General features: G+C 40.4%; 1 protein-coding gene across 1 annotated transcript; it reads right to left on the bottom strand.

The window, feature by feature from the left end:
• Positions 1–9105: 9105 nt before the first annotated feature.
• On the bottom strand, positions 9106–13341 carry LOC311012157 (immunoglobulin lambda-like polypeptide 5). Its single transcript, XM_084007494.1, has 4 exons — positions 12768–13341; positions 10955–11266; positions 10761–10835; positions 9106–9612 (listed from the first exon to the last, which is right to left on the bottom strand). Exons 1-4 carry the CDS (start codon positions 12835–12837, stop codon positions 9464–9466), a joined length of 606 nt encoding a protein of 201 aa, XP_083863620.1. The 5' UTR covers positions 12838–13341; the 3' UTR covers positions 9106–9463.
• Between the last annotated feature and the right edge of the window lie 8535 nt (positions 13342–21876).

Raw genomic sequence — 21876 nt, 5'->3', positions numbered from 1 at the left:
AGCACCATAATATTAGAAACTATATTGTATTTTAATAAATGTAATATATGTCAGCACATTTATATTGAAATCATATTATTTAAATATGCTGGATAATTAATTGATATCATTTTTATGGTAAATTGACCTCATGACCTTTTTATTTGATATAATGGTAAATACGTCTTTCAGTGGAAAATGTGTGTATGCATGAATTCAAACAGATATGATTATTATAACACTGAATACAGGATAGACGATGGATGGATGGATTACATGTTTATTGATTCATATATTTCAATATAACATAAAGAAATATATAAAACACACATGAGCTCTCTTTTTTTTTTATCTCAATGCACTTTTTCATAGAAATAGTTTATGTTGCTTTACCTAATTTCAAATATATTAAAATTAATATATTTTGGAATATTTTGGTTGTCGATATACTTTTTTATATTCAATCGTATTTTTAATATTAAGTTAAATAATATACAAAATTGTATTATTAATGTACCGTTTTGTTTCTTTAGCAATTAGAATAACATGTATGGTGGGTAATGTATAATATTATCATACTAACAATTATATGAAGGTGGATATGGAACTTATTGTAACATGTATATGACCTCTAATGTAGGAAATACATTCTACCGTATAAATATATTTTCTTAGATGATATAAATATAATTAGGTTTAAAAATGTATCTTCATATACATTATATTACAACACATTATATTATATTTAAATTCCCCCTCATAGGTTGATATAATCTCAACGTTTTTATATCATAATATAGAGTAGTCTTCATTTATATTTGACATTTCATTAAATAATATTGTAACTGTATGAATTTTAAAATAGTTCTGCCAAGGAATTGATTCATTAGTTTGTAAGTAAATGGTGGTAATTATGTATTATATATTATATATACTTAATTCGTTAAGATTACTTTGAAATAAAGGTAAATATGTCCATTATTATAATATGTATATTTACCTTATGAATTAATAAAATGGTATAGATGTTTAAAGGTATCTTCATAATTATATGAGAGATCAGAGGAGCAGAGGACTGACGTTGCACACTGTCACTCCTTTTCTCTTTCAGAGGTTCCAGCTCTTCCACCTTCAGCAGCGTCCGTCCCGTCTCTCTGATAGTGACCAGTCTGTAAATATGCTGATAGTGACCAGTCTGCTGTAAACATGCTGATAGTGACCAGTCTGTAAACATGCTGATAGTGACCAGTCTGCTGTAAACATGCTGATAGTGACCAGTCTGTAAACATGCTGATAGTGACCAGTCTGTAAACATGCTGATAGTGAGCAGTCTGCTGTAAACATGCTGATAGTGACCAGTCTGCTGTACACATGCTGATAGTGACCAGTCTGTAAACATGCTGATAGTGACCAGTCTGCTGTACACATGCTGATAGTGACCAGTCTGCTGTAAACATGCTGATAGTGACCAGTCTGTAAACATGCTGATAGTGACCAGTCTGCTGTACACATGCTGATAGTGACCAGTCTGCTGTAAACATGCTGATAGTGACCAGTCTGTAAACATGCTGATAGTGACCAGTCTGCTGTACACATGCTGATAGTGACCAGTCTGTAAACATGCTGATAGTGACCAGTCTGCTGTACACATGCTGATAGTGACCAGTCTGTAAACATGCTGATAGTGACCAGTCTGCTGTACACATGCTGATAGTGACCAGTCTGCTGTAAACATGCTGATAGTGACCAGTCTGCTGTACACATGCTGATAGTGACCAGTCTGCTGTACACATGCTGATAGTGACCAGTCTGTAAACATGCTGATAGTGACCAGTCTGCTGTAAACATGCTGATAGTGACCATTCTACTGTAAACATGCTGATAGTGACCAGTCTGCTGTACACATGCTGATAGTGACCAGTCTGTAAACATGCTGATAGTGACCAGTCTGTAAACATGCTGATAGTGACCAGACTGTAAACACGCTGATAGTGACCAGTCTGTAAACATGCTGATAGTGACCAGTCTGCTGTAAACATGCTGATAGTGACCAGTCTGTAAACATGCTGATAGTGACCAGACTGCTGTAAACATGCTGATAGTGACCAGTCTGCTGTAAACATGCTGATAGTGACCAGTCTGCTGTACACATGCTGATAGTGACCAGTCTGTAAACATGCTGATAGTGACCAGTCTGCTGTAAACATGCTGATAGTGACCAGTCTGTAAACACGCTGATAGTGACCAGTCTGCTGTACACATGCTGATAGTGACCAGTCTGTAAACATGCTGATAGTGACCAGTCTGCTGTAAACATGCTGATAGTGACCAGTCTACTGTAAACATGCTGATAGTGACCAGTCTGCTGTACACATGCTGATAGTGACCAGTCTGTAAACATGCTGATAGTGACCAGACTGTAAACACGCTGATAGTGACCAGTCTGTAAACATGCTGATAGTGACCAGTCTGCTGTAAACATGCTGATAGTGACCAGTCTACTGTAAACATGCTGATAGTGACCAGTCTGCTGTACACATGCTGATAGTGACCAGTCTGTAAACATGCTGATAGTGACCAGACTGTAAACACGCTGATAGTGACCAGTCTGTAAACATGCTGATAGTGACCAGTCTGCTGTAAACATGCTGATAGTGACCAGTCTGCTGTACACATGCTGATAGTGACCAGTCTGCTGTACGCATGCTGATACAGCATGCTGACGCTGATAGTGACCAGTCTGCTGTACACATGCTGATAGTGACCAGTCTGCTGTACACATGCTGATAGTGACCAGACTGCTGTAAACATGCTGATAGTGACCAGTCTGCTTTACACATGCTGATAGTGACCAGTCTGCTGTACACATGCTGATAGTGACCAGTCTGTAAACATGCTGATAGTGACCAGACTGTAAACACGCTGATAGTGACCAGTCTGTAAACATGCTGATAGTGACCAGTCTGTAAACATGCTGATAGTGACCAGTCTACTGTACACATGCTGATAGTGACCATTCTGCTGTACACATGCTGATAGTGACCAGTCTGCTGTACACATGCTGATAGTGACCAGTCTGCTGTACACACGCTGATAGTGACCAGTCTACTGTACACATGCTGATAGTGACCAGTCTGCTGTAAACATGCTGATAGTGACCAGTCTGCTGTACACATGCTGATAGTGACCAGTCTGTAAACATGCTGATAGTGACCAGTCTGCTGTACACACGCTGATAGTGACCAGTCTACTGTAAACATGCTGATAGTGACCAGTCTGCTGTACACATGCTGATAGTGACCAGTCTGCTGTACACACGCTGATAGTGACCAGTCTACTGTACACATGCTGATAGTGACCAGTCTGCTGTAAACATGCTGATAGTGACCAGTCTGCTGTACACATGCTGATAGTGACCAGTCTGTTAACATGCTGATAGTGACCAGTCTGCTGTACACACGCTGATAGTGACCAGTCTACTGTACACATGCTGATAGTGACCAGTCTGCTGTACACATGCTGATAGTGACCAGTCTGTTAACATGCTGATAGTGACCAGTCTGCTGTACACACGCTGATAGTGACCAGTCTACTGTACACATGCTGATAGTGACCAGTCTGCTGTACACATGCTGATAGTGACCAGTCTGCTGTACACATGCTGATAGTGACCAGTCTGCTGTACGCATGCTGATACAGCATGCTGACGCTGATAGTGACCAGTCTGCTTTACACATGCTGATAGTGACCAGTCTGCTGTACACATGCTGATAGTGACCAGTCTGTAAACATGCTGATAGTGACCAGTCTGCTGTACACATGCTGATAGTGACCAGTCTGTAAACATGCTGATAGTGACCAGTCTGTAAACATGCTGATAGTGACCAGTCTACTGTACACATGCTGATAGTGACCATTCTGCTGTACACATGCTGATAGTGACCATTCTGCTGTACACATGCTGATAGTGACCAGTCTGCTGTACACACGCTGATAGTGACCAGTCTACTGTACACATGCTGATAGTGACCAGTCTGCTGTAAACATGCTGATAGTGACCAGTCTGCTGTACACATGCTGATAGTGACCAGTCTGTAAACATGCTGATAGTGACCAGTCTGCTGTAAACATGCTGATAGTGACCAGTCTGTAAACATGCTGATAGTGACCAGTCTGCTGTTAACACGCTGATTGTGACCAGTCTGCTGTAAACATGCTGATAGTGACCGGTCTGTAAACATGCTGATAGTGACCAGTCTGCTGTACACATGCTGATAGTGACCAGTCTGCTGTACACATGCTGATAGTGACCAGACTGCTGTAAACATGCTGATAGTGACCAGTCTGCTTTACACATGCTGATAGTGACCAGTCTGCTGTACACATGCTGATAGTGACCAGTCTGTAAACATGCTGATAGTGACCAGTCTGTAAACATGCTGATAGTGACCAGTCTACTGTACACATGCTGATAGTGACCATTCTGCTGTACACATGCTGATAGTGACCAGTCTGCTGTAAACATGCTGATAGTGACCAGTCTGCTGTAAACATGCTGATAGTGACCAGTCTGTAAACATGCTGATAGTGACCAGTCTGCTGTAAACATGCTGATAGTGACCAGTCTGTAAACATGCTGATAGTGACCAGTCTGCTGTACACACGCTGATAGTGACCAGTCTACTGTACACATGCTGATAGTGACCAGTCTGCTGTACACATGCTGATAGTGACCAGTCTGTAAACATGCTGATAGTGACCAGTCTGCTGTACACACGCTGATAGTGACCAGTCTGTAAACATGCTGATAGTGACCAGTCTGCTGTAAACATGCTGATAGTGACCAGTCTGCTGTAAACATGCTGATAGTGACCAGTCTGCTGTACACATGCTGATAGTGACCAGTCTGTAAACATGCTGATAGTGACCAGTCTGTTGTAAACATGCTGATAGTGACCAGTCTGCTGTAAACATGCTGATAGTGACCAGTCTGCTGTACACATGCTGATAGTGACCAGTCTGTAAACATGCTGATAGTGACCAGTCTGCTGTACGCATGCTGATACAGCATGCTGACGCTGATAGTGACCAGTCTGCTGTACACATGCTGATAGTGACCAGTCTGCTGTACACATGCTGATAGTGACCAGACTGCTGTAAACATGCTGATAGTGACCAGTCTGCTTTACACATGCTGATAGTGACCAGTCTGCTGTACACATGCTGATAGTGACCAGTCTGTAAACATGCTGATAGTGACCAGTCTGTAAACATGCTGATAGTGACCAGTCTACTGTACACATGCTGATAGTGACCATTCTGCTGTACACATGCTGATAGTGACCAGTCTGCTGTAAACATGCTGATAGTGACCAGTCTGCTGTAAACATGCTGATAGTGACCAGTCTGTAAACATGCTGATAGTGACCAGTCTGCTGTAAACATGCTGATAGTGACCAGTCTGTAAACATGCTGATAGTGACCAGTCTGCTGTACACACGCTGATAGTGACCAGTCTACTGTACACATGCTGATAGTGACCAGTCTGCTGTACACATGCTGATAGTGACCAGTCTGTAAACATGCTGATAGTGACCAGTCTGCTGTACACACGCTGATAGTGACCAGTCTGTAAACATGCTGATAGTGACCAGTCTGCTGTAAACATGCTGATAGTGACCAGTCTGCTGTAAACATGCTGATAGTGACCAGTCTGCTGTACACATGCTGATAGTGACCAGTCTGTAAACATGCTGATAGTGACCAGTCTGTTGTAAACATGCTGATAGTGACCAGTCTGCTGTAAACATGCTGATAGTGACCAGTCTGCTGTACACATGCTGATAGTGACCAGTCTGTAAACATGCTGATAGTGACCAGTCTGCTGTAAACATGCTGATAGTGACCAGTCTGTAAACATGCTGATAGTGACCAGTCTGCTGTACACATGCTGATAGTGACCAGTCTGCTGTACACATGCTGATAGTGACCAGTCTGCTGTACACATGCTGACTGTTTTCTCCTCACCGTTTCTCACTATCACATCTCATCAATCATTTCATTTCTCACTTTGATTATCACACATATCTATGACGTGGAGGTTGTTTGTACAATGTCTTTCAGATACAGATGTCTAAAAAATATAAATACAAATATACATAGATATGTTTGGATATAATCACACCATGTTTTAAAACATTTTCAATTCAAATATCTCAATGATCTCAGGAGATAATTACAAATGTTAATGATAGAAAATAGTCAACTTCATTAAACACATTTATATGAGATATGATCAGAAGATAACAGGCTTACTAACTCTCTCAATTATTCTGTTATATCACACTTATTTTATACATAATTTATTATTTCTATTAATTTTCATTTTGTTATCAGTTAGTTTTTATTCAAAATTTAGTTTTTTGCCTTAATCTCTATTTTATTGACTTTTGTGGACATTTTATATAATCTGTTTTATAAATAAAATGTGGTTTTCTCATTCTTGTTTTTAATAAGTCATAGCAGTCACAATTGTATTTGTGTCTTTGCGTTGTTCTTTGAGTCTATAAGCAATTTCAATAAATGAAACAAAAACCTTTTTTAAGACAAACTAAATTATTTGCTGAACATCTTTTATGTGGATTTCATTAAAAAGGAACCACAACTTTATTTAAAACAATATACGTACAGATTTAAAAAAAAAAGATGAATTCACTTTTTTTTTCTATGTAAAATAAACATACATATTTGTGCTCAAGTACATAATTCATGTCTTCAATTACATACAGAGAAATAAAATCAGCAAATAAAACTTCTGTCAGATGGTGTTGCTATAGTATCAACTTTAATCATTTCAGAACATCAGGGAGTCAATTTATTTTAACATTTTTTTCAGTGTTCAGTCTCAATTCTTTCAGGACAACTGGCTGAGCTTGTTGTCAACTTGCATCAATAATCATTTACTGCAAACATTCATATTACAACATAGCTTCTGCTTTGGAATCTTGTATTTGTTCCAAATGCTGACAGGAAGAAATTAGAGCTCCTGATTCAGATCCTGACTTTAGCTCCTGGACCTCCTCACTTCTTAGACTATTTGCTGAAATATTTTCAGCATGTTTACAGCAGACTGGTCACTATCAGCATGTTTACAGCAGACTGGTCACTATCAGCATGTGTACAGCAGAATGGTCACTATCAGCATGTTAACAGCAGACTGGTCACTATCAGCATGTTTACAGACTGGTCACTATCAGCATGTGTACAGCAGACTGGTCACTATCAGCATGTTTACAGCAGACTGGTCACTATCAGCATGTGTACAGTAGACTGGTCACTATCAGCGTGTGCACAGTAGACTGGTCACTATTAGCATGTTTACAGACTGGTCACTATCAGCATGTTTATGAATGCAGATCTCCATCCAGGTACACTATATTGCCAAAAGTATTTGCTCACCTGCCTTGACTCGCATATGAATTTAAGTGACATCCCATTCTTAATCCATAGGGTTTAATATGACGTCGGTCCTCCCTTTGCACCATTCTTCCAGAAGTGTATTTGTGAGGTCACACACTGATGTTGGAGGGAAGGCCTGGCTCTCAGTCTTTACATGTGGCACAACTTGCTGATTTATGGCTTGGATGCAGCTGATCGCCATGGTCAATCACTTCCACTTTGTTCTAATCCCACTGACAGTTGACTGGAATATTTAGGAGTGAGGACATTTCACGACTGGACTTGTTGCACAGGTGGCATCCTATCACAGTACCAGGATATATATATATATATATATATATATATATATATATATATATATATATATATACACATCCTATCACAGTACCAGGATATATATATCTATATATATATACACATCCTATCACAGTACCACGCTGGAATTCACTGAGCTCCTGAGAGCGACCCATTCTTTCACATGTTTGTAGAAACAGTCTGCATGCTGAGGTGCTGCTTTTATACACCTGTGTGATTGAACACCTGATTTATATTATTTGGATGGTGAGTGAATACTTTTGGCATTATAGTGTCGTTTAACAGACAGATCCTAATCAGACATGAATCACTGAGACATCCGGACAGAACACTCTCATATGTGTTGTTTTGGAGGGCACTGACGAAGAAGGCATGCTCATGGTTTCATGAGGACTTGTTGGCACGTATCAACACACAAGTGTAAACTGTAAAGTGTATGGATGTGACATCCAGGTCCGTCATCATTGTTGCTCTCCTGGCTCAGTTCAACTGTGTGTGGTTGGAGGGCTCAGTGGAAAAAAAGGCTTCCGGACAACAAGAGAAAAGACCAGCAGCTACAGAGAGGGAGAGGAGTTCATGAGTGTGTACAGCAGCAGATAGGAATCTGTTCTCAGTGGTTATTAGGACGGTTGGCAGCCTAGCAACACTTCCTTTCCTGCAGCAGACGGGCTGTGTGGGTTTCTGCTCTGCATCCTTTCTCACATTAATAACACAACGACAGTTACAACCATCCACTCTGGTTACACAATCATTCTGGGAACTTCAGCTCAGCGCTCAGTACTCACTGCTTTGATCTGTGTGTGGAATCTGTGAGAGAAGCAGCTCAAATCCTCAACTCACTTCTGTGATTCTGTCTTGAAATGTATATGAATATGAATGTTAGTTTAGGTATAATCAGTAGCTCTGCCGATCCATGTCATCCTGATGAAGCTGTAATAGTTCAGTGTCAAAAAATACATGCTTCAATAAAATGCTTCAAAGCTAAAACTTCTGCTGTTTGTTTGTGTTTAAAGGACAGTGTCGTCAGCATAGAGTTTAACATCCACACTGACACCAATATAAAAGGGGGTCAGCACTGAACCTGGTGGGACCGCCACACCTATTGACTATAATAGCTGTTTATAATAGCCGTGTGTATATGTTTGCTTCTCTTTGTTTAGCTCTGTTGTCCTTGTTTAGCTGTGTGCTTATATGCATATTTTCCTGTACATTTGTTCTTGGTGCTGTGTGAAAGTATATTCACAGTGACTTACATCCACAGTCACATTACTGGTGCCAACAAACTCAACAAACTTGGTTCTGTTCCTGATTATTTGCTATGAAGCCAAACTCAAATCCATAAAAACAAGGATGTCCATAAAACACTGTGAATTTTCAGTTTATTAAGAATCTTACAGTGAAATAATTTGACAAATCTGCCACACTCTGAATCATGTATTAAAAACAAACACAAGCACAGAAAAATACTGTAAAGAATAAAACATCAACCAGTCAGCTAACTATTCATCTTAACTATCAAAGTAACACTACAAAGAGTTTACACTGAATTACTGTAAATATAATGTCTAAATATGTATTTATATTTTTAGGATGACTGTATCTATCCTGTATAAAAAGACACACCATACAACCAACCTCATCAAGTCATCATGTATATTTGTGAATATAATTAAAGTGATGAATGAGATGAATTGATGAGATGTGATGGTGATCAGTCAGCATGTGAGCAGTTGGTGGAGCGTCCCTTCTTTCTGGAGATCATCAGCAGACTGAGTCCACAGCAGTACACAAGACTCTTCACTATCAGCACTGTGTACAGCAGGCAGAGCAGCTTCACCCTGCACTGAGACTGGAAGGACACTGTTACACACACACACACACACACACACACACACACACACACACACACACACACACACACACACACACACACACACACACACAAACACACACACACACACACACACACACACACACACACACACATACACACACACACACACACACACACACACATACACACACACACACACACACACACACACACACACACACACACACACACACACACACACACACACATACACACACACACACACACACACACACACACACGTAAGTAACTTTCATATTCCAGTACTCTTATTTAATGATTATAGAGTATTTAACTCCCCGTTCTGAATGAAATGACAGGTGATGGTTACATATGACTCTGTGGTAAGAGCTGTCCACAAGTCTGTAGTAACAGCTTGTCCCAGATCAGCCCTCATAAGACATTTTTACATTCATATTTTACTTCTATTAAGGTTGTAGATTGAAGTTTTGAATGTCTATTGTTAATTTGATGATGTCATTGTCCTAAACAAGTGGGTGAATTATGATTTTTTGGTTCTATAAATGTAATTTCTGGTGCTGTTTGATGGCTGCTAGACTTCCCCGTTAATACAGGTGCTGCCTCCCTTTGTCTTTCTCACAACAGTGAAAATGTAGTGTTTGAAGGTTAAATACCAACAAATATGGATTGAAGCAGAATGTTTTGTTAGATAGAAACATGTGAGGAGGAAATGTCAGGCCAATCGGGTTTATCCTCTTTTGAAGAACATTTGGTCTGACGACTAAGACAGTAACAAAGAGCAAAAAAGCTAAACAATAAATGTGGTTGCTTGATATTTGGAACTGGTGTCCTAAGTCCTCATGCCCATCTCTTCTCTCATCAGAGTAACTTTTATTTAAAACCAGCTTTGCATGAAGACAGAGGTCGGCTACAATTTGAATGAAAGTTCAAAGGCCCTCCTTAAAAACAACCAATAAGGGCCCACCAAGCGTTGTAGGGATGGAGCCAGGACAATGATTTAAATAGCAGCATAACGGGGCGCCGCATAGCTCAGTCGGTAGAGTTAGCACCCCATGTATCGAGGCTAAATCCTCACTGCAGCGACCCCAAGCAGCTTTTTATTATTCTAACATATCATATATATTATATTAAAGGGGGCAGCAGTTGATCTTACAGTCAGCTTGCTGCAGAGCTGGCAGGTCTGCTGGCTCTCTCTCTGGAGGACAGGAGGCAGCTGGAGCTGGAACCTCTGGAAGGGAAAAGGAGTGACAGTGAGTGACGTCAGTCGTCTGCTCCTCTGATATCTTGGACAGCAGTGCATCCACATGAAGCTGAATCACTGCTGAACAGTCACCAAGCCTTCAGTACCTTGTTCTGCTTGGGCCTCCACTGTGCCCCCCTCGTGCTGGACGGAGCAGCGGTATTTATATGTGCTGATCTCTTGTTGATGGAGCAGCAAGATGGCGGCGGCGTGTCCCGACTCTCTGATCTCCAGCTGCTCTCCCACAGCAGGGAGCACCTCCTCCTCCAGAGAACCAGTCTCCTTTCGTCTTTTCCAGGAGAACCGGACTAGAGGAGGAAACATGTCTGAGGCCAGACACAGCAGAGAGCTCTTCCCCTCCAGGGGGGCTCTGGATGCTGCTGGGTACACGCTCACCACGGGCTTCATTACCTGCTCATCTGAAGTTTGACAGCAGCAACAAGCAGCACAGACACACATTCACACAGTCAACAATAACATACTATCATATACTATCATATCATTATGAAGATACCTTTATACAGTTATACCACTTTGTGTATTCAGAAGGGACTAATATACATATTATAACAATATTCACCTTCGTATCAAAGTAACTGTGATGATTTCAACATGTATAACATATTATTTAATTACCATCATATACTTAGACGTTTGTCAGAATAATTTTAAATGAATGAAATGTCAAATATGAATAATGATTGCTGTATATTATTACATACAAATGTTTAGACGTTATTAACATATGAGGGGGATTTACATATAATATCATTAAATATGATATAATATAATTATGAAGATACATTTGTATATCTTTATACAGCTTTTATAACTATGAAAAGTATCTTAATATAGTTGAATTGTATTTCCTATATTAGGGCTTATTTACATATTACTACAAGTTCCATATTCACCTTCACATAAAATATAGTTGCTAATATGATAATATTATGTTTCCCACCATTTATTTTATTCTTGCTACAGAAAATGATACAAATAATAATGTATTTACTTATTTCATAACAATTTTGATATATCATATGGTACAATATAATATAATATTTAAGATACATTTATATACCTTCATAGTTATCACATTTTGTTGATTCAGTAGTGTTAATATAGATATAATAATATTAGACATATTTACCTTCATCTCTAAATAATTAAAATTATTTGAATATATATTACATATAATATATATTTACAAAAATACTCAAACTGCACACACACACAAAAGAAAATATGCATACGCAATGCATATTTTTTTAACTTTATTTATAACTTGGGCAAATTCAATATAATATAATATAATATAGTATAATATTATATACTTTCAAAATTATATTTACAGTAATATATTTGAAATCAAGTTGAGTATCATATACTATTTATATTAATAGTGCCTCGAGATACGTGTGTCATTTATTTTTCTTAATCATATATTAAAAAACATAAATTAATATGAATGAATTAGATTTATTGTACAATCACCTGCAGTATCTGTTTGCTGTTATGTATAAATATGTCTTCCACAAACATACCGTACCATCACATAACATGAATGTCATGAGGTCAATTTTACTATTAAAAATGATTGAATTTTGATTCTCCACAACGTAATTTAATTAATTTCTAATATTATATTCTGCTGAATTATTGAGGGGATCAAATACTTTATACTTTTTATTTTATACGTACTTTATATCTGTTTAATCTCCTGCAGAATTAAAGAATAACTTGAGTCGTTGTTTCAGGAATTATGAACCTTTTAATAGAACAACAGCTTCACGGCCACAATAATTCTCTACTAATGATGGAAAAACTAACATGAGAAGCCTGAAGCAGCAGAAACTCATTAAAACACATTTTCAACTTGTTCTATAAAACAACTGAAGGGACATGAAATATTCTCCTTACCTGTTACGTACAGTTTACTTCCAGAGCCAAAGATATCCTCCACAGTGAAACAGAGTGATACAAAAACCATCTCCACGATGTTTCTCTAATCCAGTGGTTCTCAAACGTCTCCAGTCATGCCCCCCCCAACAAAACAAAGTTTAACTTAATTGAAATAACGTACAAAAGAAAAAAATGCAGATATTTGTCAATGTTGTACAAATGAAAAAGCAACTTCCATTTAAACTTTTTGTAATGTTGGTCATTGCTCCATCAGTCTGTGAGCTTTTTCCAAAACAGAAAAATGGAATACATTTCACTTTGCTAGAATGATAACAAAGTTGGATCAGGTTGAGCTCAAGTCTTATCGCTGCATTCGTGGCTGCAATGAGCCTGTTTTGCGTTGCACATCTTTTCAAGACGACCTGTCCAGGTGAACCTGCCTCCGCCCAATGTCAGCTGGATCGGCTCCACCCCCCCGTGACCCAGAATACAGGATAAGCGGTAGACGATGGATGGATGGATGGATGGATCTTTTCAAGGCGAGGTTGCAGGTTGATACTGCCACTCTCAAGTCATGTCTTAGATCTGTGTTTTCAGTGAGGCGACAGCAGAAAAGCCCATCTCACAGAGAGAGGATGTGGTGAAGGGAAGCAGAGTGAATGCTCCCCTCCACACCAAGCCAGAACTCACTCATGTCTGGCCTGTAAACCTCAGCCTCAGGGTGGAGGCAGATGTCATCTCAATGAACTGGTCCTCTTCATCAGAGGTGAAATCAGTGAGTGCTGCTGCATTGAATGGATCCCTCACTCAGTCATACAGGTAAGGGAAGAGATGGGAATCATTGTGGTGGCTCCAGAATCACTGGTTTCAGCAAAACCCCTCAGATTCTCAAAGGAACCAGTATTTCCTTGAGAAAGTGGTCTGCCCCACATCTCAAGCTTTCCCATGAATGTGCTAATATTGTCTGCCAGGTGAGGAAGGTGCTCGTCTCTGCCTTGAAGCTGAAGATTTAATTCATTGAGTTTTCTAAATATATTGCTGAGATAGGCCAGTTTCATCAGAAATTGTTCATCACTAAACTTGCTTGCAACGTCATGAATCTGCTCCTCCTCCAAAAACACACAAACTTCCTCTGTGAGCTCAAAGACTCGGGACAACACTTTCCCTCTTGAGAGCCACCTAGCCTCGCTGTGAAACACCACAGCTGAATGTTCAGCTCCATCTCCTCACATAGTGTGGAGAACAGACGCGCCTTCAGAGGTTTGTTTTGATGAAATTTACCTCACCATCGGTCAAAACCTCGCTTTGTTCAAATGTGGTTTGTGCTTGTTCTAAAGTTGTACTGCATTATACTGAGGTGCTTCTGATGTTGTGTCCAACACCTCAGAGAACTTAATACCAGTTCAACATCAGGACATTCTGCAAAATAATAATACTAATAATAATACATTTAATTTGTAGAGAGCTTTTCCACACACAAAGACGCTTTACAGAAAACAAACAAACAAACCAAATAAATAAATAAGACAAAGCCAAAACAGAGCAGCAATCAGCTGAAATGAGGGAAGGGGCATGGGGCTAGTGGTATGCCGAGGAGAAGAGATGGGTTTTAAGGTGGGACTGAAATATGGTGAGGGACTCAGAATCACGGATGGTTTGGGGAAGGGAGTTCCAGAGTCTGGGAGCTGCCCTGGAGAAGGCTCAGTCCCCAAAACTACAGAGGTTGGATCTCTGGATGGAGAGGAGACCGGCTGATGTGGATCTGAGGGGCCGAGAGGGTTGGTGGGGGGGGGGGGGGGGGGGGGGGGGGCAGTGAGTTAAGGGGGGGCCAGATGGTGGGGTGCTTTGAAAGTGAGGACCAGGATTTGTAGGTGACGCAGTGGGAGATGGGAAGCCAATGGAGGTTCTTTAGGACCGGGGTGATGTGGTCCCAGGTTTTGGTGCGGGTGATGAGTCCTGCGGCTGCGTTCTGGACCAGTTGGAGTCAGTTGATGGAGCTGATGCCATGGAGGAGTGAGTTGCAGTAATCCAGTCAGAAGAATGAAGGCATGAATGAGTCTTTTGGCATTGGAGGGTCATAAAGTGTAATCAACACCTCTCTAAACGTGCATTACTTTTAGCTTCGTGGACCCAGTAGACGAGCAACTTAGTGCCAACAAGTGTGTGAGAATCCAGCGTGAACATCTAGCGTCCACATGTGTCTTTCAAACAAACTGCAGGTACACATGATGGATGTGATCAATGAACACATTTATTTCTATTAGTATGTTAACTAAACTTAAAACTTCCACTTTCTAATTACACTTTTTAGGACAGCAGTATATTCCTTTGCAACATTACCTTCGGGCTGGTTTTCAGTCCATCAAGTTCAAGGAGTATTTTTTGAAACACCTCAAACGTTTTCATCAGTTGTTTTGGTAGTTGAGGTTGATGGCGTATATCAGCACCATTAACATGGTGAAGGCACTTGGAACATCCAGGTTCTCCAGGACTTCTGTTCCCTCTGTCACTATCCTTGCACTGGCTGGATCAACATTATGGCCCCTCATCATGGTCCTTCATCTGTAACCTGCACTTCTCCATCCTGTTGGAAGTAGATCAGAATAAACATGTTTTAAGTGATCCCATTTGAAAACATGGTATTGTATTTGAGTGTAACACAAAGTCCAGTGTGTCAGAACTAAGCATCTGATTTACCTACCAAGTGTTCTTTGAAGAGATCCTCATCCTTTTCTCAGAGACGCCTGCCTCAAACAAAAATACCTTTAAGGCTTTAACAGCAACACGACACACATGAAACTGAAAAACACCAAGTAAAATACATTTGTCCCAGGTTTACTTTCAGAACAGACCAGCAATGCAACTGTTGCTGACCAGACCTCAATGACACCAACTTAAGTTAGAACAAAAGGAGACACTTAACCTTTTACCTTTACAGTGTCAACACTTCACATGTCTGATGTAAATGAACGTAAATTAATTCAGCTACCAAAGTGAAACTGTGTTGAAGTCACTATTAGCTAGCTAGTACCGTTGCTAAATTAGCTTGATTTCCCCTGAATTTAAGTGCTCGGTGAAAACGACGTCTTTAAAGTTACTGTTAGATGAAGGATTCTATTGAATGGGTGCCATTTCCGTCCACATTTAATTCCCAAATAGTCCATTTTAATTACATTAAAATATACATTTTATTCGTGTCCCCAGGTTTTCACACAGTCCTGTTAGCCTGACACATAATCCCTTCTGGAAAATAACTCCCCAAGTCACGTGTTCAACAGGAAGTTGGTTCATTTGAATCTTCTGAAGGCCATGGGAAGACCAAAAGCAAGTTCTCACAGTTACTTTTCTGTATATTTAATGATATTTTAGTGTTGACTGAGGGTGTCATTAATGGTGTACATTCGTGTTATCTAAATTATTTTTTAGATATTATTTGTTTATTTCAAAAATAGCATTTTTTGGTCAACGACTACATTGTGCTCTGTGTCATGTTTTTAGCAGAGATGCTATGTGGCTATTTTTTGTGAATTTTCTAATTCTATACTCAAAACTCAGTCCTGTTACTCTTATGTGAGTAACAGGACTGAGTATTGTTCAGTACTGAACAGTATTAAACAGCTGAACCTGCTGCTGTAAAGGGTTTAAAAGACAGACAACATCAAACATCAGTTTGTCCACTACAGGGCACTGAGACATGGCTAGGAAGCACATGAATGCTTAAATCATGTTGGTTTTTCACAGACCTGCTGTGTTGCAAAAGACAGACACGTGTTGCAAACGAGGAAACAGTTATGGAGATGCTCAAAGATGTTCCACCAGTTCCATCCATATGAGGATACATCAGTGACCCTATAGCCCGGAGAACTGACATACAGGGATGTCAGCTGCTTGTGCAACACAATGTGAGCTGCGACTGTTTCAATGCAAAACGTTTCATCTTCAGTCATCAGCTTCATATAGTCATTTTTTGTCACAAATATCAATTATTTCAACATGTCACCAAACATTTCTTCAAAATTAACAATTAAGGGAAATTGAGGGGAAAGCAAAGGAATTAGTTGATATGCTTTTAGTGATGCTTTTTAAATGGCACATGAGTTTTGGTAACAGGACTGAGAAAAATGCATCCATCTTTCACTTCACTTCTAAAATAATCATACAGTTGCCTGAGATGGACCAATACACATTTTGAACAGTTAAATATGAATGTTTTTAGATTTGGTGTTTAAAAAAGCTAAAAATAAGTTCAATTTGGAAGAGTTACAACTAGCAAATGGCACTCATTCGTTAGAATCCCTCAGATACAGTTAGCATCTGTAGTGAATGAAACACAGCAGAAACCGTTTCTGACCAAATCAGTGATATTGGACAAACATTGCCGTTGCTCCTGTCACTCACATGGATGTCGGAGGATTGCTCCAACCTGTTCACAGTTGAAACTCAATAAAGTTACACTGACTTAGTGTTCGCTGTTGAGTGAACGAAGTAATATTTATTCAAAATGGATATTAATAAGTCAAGTTCTTTTTTTCAGTTTGACCAACTTCTTAAAACTAGTTGTTAACTTACTTAAAGTACATTTTTGATGCTGTTAAATGTCTTTATTGTAAGTGTCATCCATGAAGCCCATGAATCATTTCTTAGAGTGCATGTTGGAGTATATTGTGGTTCAGAAGTGTTCTTGGTACCAGAACACCCGAGGCCAATGATCATTGATCCACTTTGTAGTACTCCCCAATTCACTTTGTCACAAGCCTTGCACCTGATTGTGGTCGACACCGACTCTGGAGTCTTCATTCAAAACAGGGAGACAGATAAAACCAATGTCCCGTACTGGAAGTGATTCCTTGGTGTAGCCCAGGTGTAAAATGAACACAATTAGATAATAGAAAGAAGAGAGAGTATTTATTTTCTTATTTTTATTTGTTCTCTTAAGCTGCTCCGATGCTATTTCTCTGTTGATTTTCAGTGTGCTGAAAGAGAGCAGCGGTGATATTAAAGGCTATGAGAGTGAACTGAAGTGAATAATGATGCAATATTTTGAACATGTGTGTATTGTATCTATTATTTTATGCCGATATCTGAATGTAAAAAGGAGGTTTGTTTTATTTTCCTAATGCCAATTTACAGGGAAAGTAATTTGATAAATCATATGATGAGAGTAAAATAATATTTTATTTAGTAATGTGAACTACTGAAGGAATTTATTTCATTTCAATGTGAGTCTAAAGTTACTTAGAGGGTCATTTTTGGTGCAGTTTCTCTCGCATAAATAGGTCTATAGTGTTGGAGTAATTAAGCACACTTCTTTGATACCTCTAAATCTCAATATGTGTATTTTTTATGTTATTTGCACATTATTTTGATATGGTTATGATATAGTTTGAATGTAAATGGTTACTTACCATAAATATCGTTGAAATACTGTTCACATGAACAGATAAATAGGTGAGCACTTGGTTAGTTCTCATATTTGATACACTGATTGTTGAATGTTGTACAACTATAAAAACTAAAACTGAAGCTTCAAGATTTGATAAGATTGAAGATTTACATATGAGGTTTGATGCAATATATTGATTTTTGACATTTAAACCTTAATGATGCATCTGAGAATAGAATGGAACTTATATGACCTTGTGGAGAGGACGGAGAAAATCCGAGGACCAGGACGAGATTCCGGTCGTGACAGATGGTGAGCCAACCACTTTGAGAAAGAATGACCACAAAGGAGATACCCACGTACACACTCTCACACATACATTACACTCCATGGACCTTTAAAATCAAGTGCACCTGCAACAACTCTTATTTCATAAGGGCCCCAACGGACACTTTTCTTTTATTTAAGTGTGCACACTATTCCTTTATTTTTGGAAATCTGGGACATTATTTTGTATGTTTGTACAAATTGAATGTCTCTTCATGCACTGTAAAAATACAAGAGTGGCTACTCAACAGTTATTCCTGTGCCTGCCCCATTATTGCTGCTCAACACATTTGCTCCTTACAAATTTGGTGTCTTCTGATTCTGGCCAGGGTCTAGTTATTAGTCCAAGTTGTTATTATGTAATTCACTTTTATATCACTAAGATTGGTTACATAAGTCCGGTTGTTTTCCTTGTTATAAGCATTGTGGACTAGTATATCTCTAAGATCTGTGTTCCTTCAGTAGAGAGAGATCCCCCAGGACTCATCAGGAGCAGATTTTCTTTCTGATTTTGAAGTTGAATAATTTGTTCATCAGGATGTGAGGTGTGATTGAAGTGTTCCCTTCGTGTTTTGAGCAGTGTATATCCATCTAGCCTGGGAACACATTGGGTCCCCAAGAAGAGCTGGAAAGTGTTGTTGGGGAGAAGAGCATCTGGAAGGCCCTCCTAAGCCTTCTTCCTCCACGACCCTGTCCCGGTTAAGTGGAAGAAAATGGATGGATGGATGATGAACTGTGGTTCATAATTCATGTTCCCCTCAGGATGAATCAGAACAACTTTGATGATCCTCTGACTTTAATCTCAACATTCGAATGTGACCAATACGTTGGTTAATGATCAAAAACCTGCAGACTCATGACATTTGTTGCTCAACGTCCTCCCCGATTCATATTCTTCTTGTGTTTACAATCTATAACATAGTTGTTAGAATTCTTCATGTTTATATTTTACTATTTTGATCTATTTTGTACAAACCACATGTATTGTATGCCTGTATTTATTACAGGTAACCAGTCTATCACAGGGAGACATGTAGAGACAGACAGGTAACCAGTCTATCACAGGGAGACATGTAGAGACAGACAGGTAACCAGTCTATCACAGGGCTGACATGTAGAGACAGACAGGTAACCAGTCTATCACAGGGAGACATGTAGAGACAGACAGGTAACCAGTCTATCACAGGGCTGACATGTAGAGACAGACAGGTAACCAGTCTATCACAGGGCCGACATGTAGAGACAGACAGGTAACCAGTCTATCACAGGGCCGACATGTAGAGACAGACAGGTAACCAGTCTATCACAGGGCTGACATGTAGAGACAGACAGGTAACCAGTCTATCACAGGGCCGACATGTAGAGACAGACAGGTAACCAGTCTATCACAGGGCTGACATGTAGAGACAGACAGGTAACCAGTCTATCACAGGGAGACATGTAGAGACAGACAGGTAACCAGTCTATCACAGGGCTGACATGTAGAGACAGACAGGTAACCAGTCTATCACAGGGCCGACATGTAGAGACAGACAGGTAACCAGTCTATCACAGGGCCGACATGTAGAGACAGACAGGTAACCAGTCTATCACAGGGCCGACACGTAGAGACAGACAGGTAACCAGTCTATCACAGGGCTGACATGTAGAGACAGACAGGTAACCAGTCTATCACAGGGCCGACATGTAGAGACAGACAGGTAACCAGTCTATCACAGGGCTGACATGTAGAGACAGACAGGTAACCAGTCTATCACAGGGCTGACATGTAGAGACAGACAGGTAACCAGTCTATCACAGGGCTGACATGTAGAGACAGACAGGTAACCAGTCTATCACAGGGAGACATGTAGAGACAGACAGGTAACCAGTCTATCACAGGGCTGACATGTAGAGACAGACATGTAACCAGTCTATCACAGGGAGACATGTAGAGACAGACAGGTAACCAGTCTATCACAGGGCTGACATGTAGAGACAGACAGGTAACCAGTCTATCAGAGGGCTGACATGTAGAGACAGACAGGTAACCAGTCTATCACAGGGAGACATGTAGAGACAGACAGGTAACCAGTCTATCACAGGGCTGACATGTAGAGACAGACAGGTAACCAGTCTATCACAGGGCTGACATGTAGAGACAGACAGGTAACCAGTCTATCACAGGGCCGACATGTAGAGACAGACAGGTAACAGGTCTATCACAGGGCCGACATGTAGAGACAGACAGGTAACCAGTCTATCACAGGGCCGACATGTAGAGACAGACAGGTAACCAGTCTATCACAGGGCTGACATGTAGAGACAGACAGGTAACCAGTCTATCACAGGGAGACATGTAGAGACAGACAGGTAACCAGTCTATCACAGGGCTGACATGTAGAGACAGACAGGTAACCAGTCTATCACAGGGCTGACATGTAGAGACAGACAGGTAACCAGTCTATCACAGGGAGACATGTAGAGACAGACAGGTAACCGGTCTATCACAGGGCCGACATGTAGAGACAGACAGGTAACCGGTCTATCACAGGGCCGACATGTAGAGACAGACAGGTAACCGGTCAATCACAGGGCCGACATGTAGAGACAGACAGGTAACCAGTCTATCACAGGGCTGACATGTAGAGACAGACAGGTAACCAGTCTATCACAGGGCCGACATGTAGAGACAGACAGGTAACCAGTCTATCACAGGGAGACATGTAGAGACAGACAGGTAACCAGTCTATCACAGGGAGACATGTAGAGACAGACAGGTAACCAGTCTATCACAGGGCTGACATGTAGAGACAGACAGGTAACCAGTCTATCACAGGGCTGACATGTAGAGACAGACAGGTAACCAGTCTATCACAGGGAGACATGTAGAGACAGACAGGTAACCGGTCTATCACAGGGCCGACATGTAGAGACAGACAGGTAACCGGTCTATCACAGGGCCGACATGTAGAGACAGACAGGTAACCGGTCAATCACAGGGCCGACATGTAGAGACAGACAGGTAACCAGTCTATCACAGGGCTGACATGTAGAGACAGACAGGTAACCAGTCTATCACAGGGCCGACATGTAGAGACAGACAGGTAACCAGTCTATCACAGGGCCGACATGTAGAGACAGACAGGTAACCGGTCCATCACAGGGCCGACATGTAGAGACAGACAGGTATCCGGTCCATCACAGGGAGACATGTAGAGACAGACAGGTAACCAGTCTATCACAGGGCTGACATGTAGAGACAGACAGGTAACAGAACATGTAAATCCACACAGAAGGAGCCTGAACCCAAACTGGGAATTGAACCCGGGACCCTCTGGCTGTGGTGACACCATCTCCACCACCCTGCAGCCCTTCATCTGGATTATGTTTATTGTGTTCTACTAATTTGGGTTCATCATGGTGCCTCGGTGCCAC

Source organism: Eutrigla gurnardus (assembly GCF_963514095.1).
Source record: "Eutrigla gurnardus genome assembly, chromosome: 4".
NCBI classification, from domain to species: Eukaryota; Metazoa; Chordata; class Actinopteri; order Perciformes; family Triglidae; genus Eutrigla; species Eutrigla gurnardus.
This window is presented reverse-complemented; position numbering and strand designations above follow the sequence as displayed.

Bases quoted from the DNA above. Each gene is read 5' to 3' on its own strand.
- LOC311012157 (XM_084007494.1), bottom strand. From the start codon at position 12,837: ATGGTTTTTGTATCACTCTGTTTCACTGTGGAGGATATCTTTGGCTCT. The intron at 11,267-12,767 runs GTAAGGAGAATA...GTCAAACTTCAG, and splicing joins AAGTAAACTGTACGTAACAG to ATGAGCAGGTAATGAAGCCC. The intron at 9,613-10,760 runs GTAAGATCAACT...TGTGTGTAACAG, and splicing joins AGCTCTGCAGCAAGCTGACT to TGTCCTTCCAGTCTCAGTGC.